Source organism: Colossoma macropomum, unplaced genomic scaffold, assembly GCF_904425465.1.
Source record: "Colossoma macropomum unplaced genomic scaffold, Colossoma_macropomum, whole genome shotgun sequence".
NCBI lineage: Eukaryota > Metazoa > Chordata > Actinopteri > Characiformes > Serrasalmidae > Colossoma > Colossoma macropomum.
In genome coordinates, this window is record NW_023494792.1 from 3,813,246 (window position 1) to 3,819,676 (window position 6,431).

Below are 6,431 nucleotides of genomic sequence, written 5' to 3' on the forward strand. Positions count from 1 at the left end.
TATTTTATTTCTTTATTTTAATTATATTTTGATAAATTATATGTTTAATGTTTAGTTGTATACTTCTCCTGTATACAGTTAATTACCGTGTTAATAAACTTTTGATAAAAATAATTCAACATTAATTATTTTCCCTTCTTGCATTCAACATAATACGACTAGTCGTCCCCTCCTATTATGTTATTGTTTAAAGCTCCCAAATGTTCAGAAATGGCACGGGTTGGCAGAAATCCTATTCAACCAAATGGGAAATAGCACAGGTAGGTTAAAGGTAGGTTAAGATCATTACATAGAGCAGAGTTTCCAGTTTAAAATACTTTGCTACCAGGCTGGATTGTGTTGTTGTAGCTAATTGAAACTAGTGAGGTCAGAAATATTAACCACCATGCTAATATCCCTTTGATTACACAATAAAAAAAAAAAGTGTGACCTTCCACATGCATACAATATTGATCTCATTGGAAATTAGTAGTGTGTTCTAAATGTAGGTGCTCATTAGGTTCACACACTTAGTATAGTCAAAAGTTCTCCCTGATTCCTTTTGTAGTTCTGCATCTCAGTTAGGTTAATAATATGGAATTTGTTTTAACCATCACACAATCCCATCAGGCATTTTCTCCTCTTCAGACATGGATAGCGGTTGCTTTGCTGGGCCTCAAACTCATGATCTCCTGATGTTGGGATCAATTGTTATACAGTCATACCAAAAGTGAGCATGCTACTTTTCAAAGTTAAAACAACAAATATTTTCTGCAATGTATTAAACATTTATGGACATGAAATCTGAGTAACTTTAGGTGCAACAGATTAAATCTTCACGCCAACCCGGAGGTCATGAGTTCGAACCCCAGCAATTCCATAGCCATCCTTAAGCGAGAACCCAAGAGAAGAAAATGTTTGATGGGACTGTGTGATGGAAAGCTAGTGGGGAAATTGAGTGAAAAAACAAATTCTATATTATTTGTCTTATTGAGAAGAAGAGCACAAACATTAAGACGTAAAACTTTTGACTAATCTAAGAAGTTTGAGTTGGGTGAATTCCACTGTCCTCGAGTTGGGTTAACTGTATAATCAGTTACCCCTTTAAATTTAAGTTAACAGTGTGGGGTTTTCTCCTATGAAGAAAGTACTGTGGGTGGAACATGGGAAGGCATGACCGGTTTTATAAGATTGACAACCGTGATTCCAAACTTTTGAGCAGTAGTGTAACTCCTGACTCAAGCCTCTAACCAGGTGTGTCTGATTCGTGCAGCGTTCTGCATGTGCAGAGAGCAGGTGATGGGCGCTTATTCAGTGTGTGTCCAACCCATTCGGCGGCATTCCTTAAAGGGCTGGTTTGTTTAGACAGTGTGAAATTGATTCGCAGCTCAGGGGTGAACGTCAGAGTTATTGTGCTTTGTAACAGAACGGAGCAGAACAGTGCCATCTATGAGTCAGTCAAGGTTAACCGCATTGTTTGCAGTGCATTAAGCGTCTGGCTGGAAGATCAGAGCGGCAGATTGCGTCCTGAGCGAAGTGCGGATCGGAGTGAGATCTTGAGTGCAGATTAAGCAGCTCGTGTTTCAAACGCGCACAGGCTCCCAGCTTTCAGAGATGATACTTCCTCAGCAGTTCAGATTGCCACATGTTCTTCCTGTCCGGGAAGCGCTCCGGGATTTTGATTCGTCGGAAGTCCTGGATGCACTTCTGCAGCTCCTGCTCGGGGGTCATCTTCTCCTTGGCTGCTTTCCTCTTGGCGGTCAGCAGGTCGCGGGGTCCGGAGGTGCGAGCCCTCAGCAGGTCCGTCCGGCGCCTCATCTCGGCCTGCTGCAGAGCCGGGGCCGGAACCTTCTTCATGACGCGGTCCAGCGTCTGGACGTTAGTCTGGCGCGGTGTGGGCCGAACAATGACGGTCTCCTGAGGAGAACTGGCCTCAGACTGGGTCTCGGAGCAGGACGTGGAGAGTTCGTTAAAGGAAGTCCCACTCTCGCCCTCTCGCTCGCTCTTCTGGCTCTTACAGCAGCACTCACAATGAGAGGATGACCAGCCAGATGGGCCACCTGAGGAACACAAGCACACACAGACGTTTGTTTTTATACCTCGTCAGGACGAATCATACATTTGTGGCATTCATATTATATATACACCGATCAGGCATAACATTATGACCACCTCCTTGTTTCTATGCTCATTGTCCATTTTATCAGCTCCACTTACTATATAGGTGCACTTTGTAGTTCTACAAGAACTCCAGCAGCACTGCTGTGTCTGATCCACTCAGACCAGCGCAACACACACTAACACACCACCACCACATTAGTGTTACTGCAGTGCTGAGAATGATCCACCACCCAAATAGTACCTGCTCTGTGAGGGTCCATTGGGGTCCTAACCACTGAAGAACAGGGTAAAAGTATGCAGAGAAACAGATGGACTACAGTCTGTAACTGTAGAACTACAAAGTGCACCTATGTAGTAAGTGGAGCTGATAAAATGGACAATGAGTGTAGAAACAAGAAGGTGGTCATAATGTTATGCCTGATCGGTGTATATATACTATATATATGTATAGCATGTATAATATGACCACTTCATTAAGTGGAAATCATAAAATGGTTTACCTTCTTGTATCTATACTCATTGTCCATTTTATGATTTCCACTTATCATATAGGAACACTTTGTAGTTCTACAATTACAGACTGTAGTCCATCTGTTTCTCTGCATACTTTGTTAGCCCCGTTTTACCCTGTTCTTCAGTGGTTAGGACCCCCACAGGACCACCACAGAGCAGGTATTATTTGGGTGGTGAATCATTCTCAGCACTGCAGTGACACTGACGTGGTGGAGGAGTTTTTAAACTCCGCAGTGTCACTGCTGGACTAAAATATCCAGCCAACAGCATCCTGTGGGCAGCGTCCAGTGACCACTGAAGAAGGACTAGAGGATGACCAGCACAAACTGTGCAGCAACAAATGAGCTATCGTCTCTGACTTTACATCTACAAAGTGGATGAATTAGGTAGGCATGTCTAATAAAGTGGACAGTACGTGGACACAGTGTCTAAAAACTCCAGCATCTTCTTAACCTCAGAAACCAAAAAGAAATAGCTTCACTCTTTTAGTCTTAAAAAATGAAATATGGGGCTTTTGTAAAAAATACTTCTCACAATCAAAACCATTTTTTGGCTCTAAAGGTTACCTCTTTTTTTCTCTGGTTTTCCTTTAAAGATGGGTCATTTTTATCCTGATAATGTATGAAAACGGATAAGAGCAATAGAGCAATGAAGCTGCACAAATTCAAGATGGAAGATAAACTGCAAGTCATTTTGTAAGGCCTGTCAGATGCAGTTTTCACAGCATTGTGGGTGTCGTGTTGCAGAGGATTAGCGCCTAAGGAAACTGAGAGGGTGCGTGCAACCTGATAACAAAGGTCAGCAAGCACAGACGAGCGAACATACTATTTGAAAAGTTTCAAGATGCCATTAGCCTCGGTTACATCACAAACGCCTGGCCGATGCGGCTGGTGCATTTCAGCTTCCCTAATGAGCGCTCACGCCCATGCTAATGCTGTGCCATGCCGAGTGTAGCATTTAGTCAAAAGGAAATGAAACTCACAGGCCTAAAAACGGAGCCTCATAAACTCAGACCATTGACATTCAGCTGAACGCATCAGCATGCGAGCCAAAGCCAATTGCTTAACCCTGAAAGGTCGCGCTAGCCGTTTGACCTTATCGGTGACATTACGCTGTATAGCATCAACATTTAAATCGCGGTTTGAACTTTAATAGGATTGATTTGCTTTGTGTTTAGGGATGGAAGCTTAACTTCAGGCACAAAGAGCTTAGTCCTTGTCTCCATCAGATAATGGTGAGCATTGAGCACCTTTTTGTTCACTGATTGACATGTGTAAGCATGGGTGCAGGTAGATATGAGATTATGCTTGCTAACAGCCGAACATCAATATTCTTTCTTTGTCTTACAGTACTTTTGGGCCTTCCTTATAATTAGCGACATATAGCCAATACCAAAGTAACCAATGAATGGGTTTATAGTGGCAATGTGTTAAGCATGTGTTGTTCCTGACTCAGTAAAAGTCCATAAATCCATTAGTAACATAAAGAACAGTAGCTACTACAGACATAAACCACCTTCTATTTCTCAGTCTCATAACAGTGATATTTATAGTGTAATCGCACTACTAACTTAAAAAACTGAATGTAATCAGAGAGCACTGAGATTGTAATCATAGAACAGTGAGACTGAGAAAAACTCCTAAATCAGACATTAATAGCACAATTTTCTACGGCTTGATCTGCTGTTATAAACCTCAAAAATGATGTTTTGTTACATCTGGCTTTTGGGTTATAGCACTTACAGTACAGTTTAGAAATCTTGTTGTTCTCTTATAATCTCTGACTGAGAATTCAAGTCATTTTGTTATCAAAATGTACAAATAATGAATACTGTGTTCTATAATTTGAGAACCATAAATTTGAGAATTTATAGACCATTTGGTAATTTGAGGTGTTCCAAAACCAATTCCTTGTTGTCATCTATACAGTTTTGTGCAAAAGTACTGAAACCACCCTTAATTTAATTTCCAGTTAAAACCATTATAAGTACAGTTTTATTTATTTATACTTAAAAGAGAACAAATATATTTATCTGAAACTTACACAGGACCCTCAGCAACTAAATATTCTATGTATTTTTCAGTATTTAGTGTGTCCACTCTTTGCCTTTATTACAGCTCGTACTCTTTTCAGGAGTCTTGCTTAGATATTTTCAAGGAAATCTGCAGGGATATTTGTCCACACCTCTAAAGTTCAGTCTTAGAAGTTGGTTGCATTTTCTGTTTCTCATGATCCAAATAATCCCAAACACATTCAGTGATATTGAGGTCTGGACCCTGAGGTGGTCAATCCATTGTTCTGAGAACACCAGTAGCTTCTTTGTTTGATTTGCAAATTTTCTTCTTCTTTTGTTTCCTTTTTTGATTTTTTAACTTCAGTTAAACTTCCATTCATCACATATTTTCCTTTGATGAGCCTCTTTGTGATTCAAGTGGATTGTCTTATAACTAATCTCCTCAGAAATGTCTTAAGAAATAGTAATATCTTGAACTTGTATCTTGGCTCGTTTGACTGGAAACTGAATAAATTAAAGGTGGTCTCTGACTTTTAGACAATACTGTACATTTTGCCCTGGATGTCACTGGATCCTTTGAATTGGTAGGTCATTGGGTGTTATATGAAAGTCAGGTTACTACTTATGACTTCAACACAGTGTTATATAACAATACCCACTATTCAAATTGTAGCCTGCTTGACCACCACACTGGTTTGCACAGGCTGGTTGAGGTTGCCAGTCTTACGATGTTAATTCGATTCATAGTGCAAGCTTGAATATAGTATAGAGCTACTTCACAACCTTGTAATTTAAACAACACAGTGATAATTGTAATGAAAATGTAACAGAGGACAAAACATGAAAGATTTACAATTTGTTTCCTGACAAACCAGCATGGCTGGTCACCAGCAAAACCAGCATTTGTTGTGTCCTGCATGCTGGTACACTGGTCAGCAGCAATGGAAGTTATTAGGCTAGCCATTACCAAACCAGCATATGTTGTGTTTTAGATGCAGGTACGCTGGTCAACCAGCTTGACCATGCTGGGTGACCAGATAAACCAACACCAGACCGGCAAAGACCAGCATAGAATTCATGCTGATCCGTGCCGGTCATTTCACCAGGGTTGTTAACCCCAGAGTATGATACTGAGCCATCCATGTTTTCCCACAGCTCAGGCCCAGAGCTCGTCTGGATGCTAATGGTGAACTGCAAAATGACAACACATCCTCAGAGGTCTGTAGACATGATAGGAGCACACTGAAGGTCATGAATATGAACATGTATGTGTGGATGTGTCTACTCTGCCCTTGCTTATTCCAACCAGCAGTGTTAAAGAACACAGAGGCCTTATCTACTGGACTGAAGCTAAATAAAAAAAATCAGATATGCTCTCCTCAGGAGTCATCATATCTCCTGCTTCCTCTCGTCTCCATCTCTGGCTTTCGTCTACTATTACACACTGCTGTATAGCACACTGCTCTCCAACACTAGTAGCAGTCCTTCTCCTGTCCTCTCTGAATGTACACTACTATTTAAAAGTTTAAAATCACTCTCATCTTTTTTTGTTTGTTTTTTACAATAATTCTTAATGATTATATAATTATATATGTTTTATCATCCAATGTATTATTGTTTTCTTCTCCTCTTTTTTCCTTTTTTCCAAAGTTATTTTATACATTTACTTGCACCCAAACTGGTTTTATATTTCTATTTAACGTTTGAACAGGGATTCCCATCTTTTGAGGAGTCGTGTATTCTAAGCCATGTTCATTCAAAGGTAACCATGACAACTTGACTGTAAACAACAGCAGGCTTTGAT

At 40.4% G+C, this 6,431-nt stretch overlaps 1 protein-coding gene across 1 annotated transcript in view; it reads right to left on the reverse strand.

Annotated features, from left to right (window-relative positions):
- Positions 1 to 1,280: 1,280 nt before the first annotated feature.
- LOC118811276 (BTB/POZ domain-containing protein KCTD16-like) overlaps positions 1,281 to 6,431 on the reverse strand; it is a 30,825-nt gene continuing 25,674 nt past the window's right edge. The window contains exon 2 of the mRNA XM_036575433.1: positions 1,281 to 2,039. Coding sequence (XP_036431326.1) covers positions 1,588 to 2,039 — 452 coding nt within the window. The 3' untranslated portion in view covers positions 1,281 to 1,587. The remainder of the gene's footprint in view (positions 2,040 to 6,431) is intronic.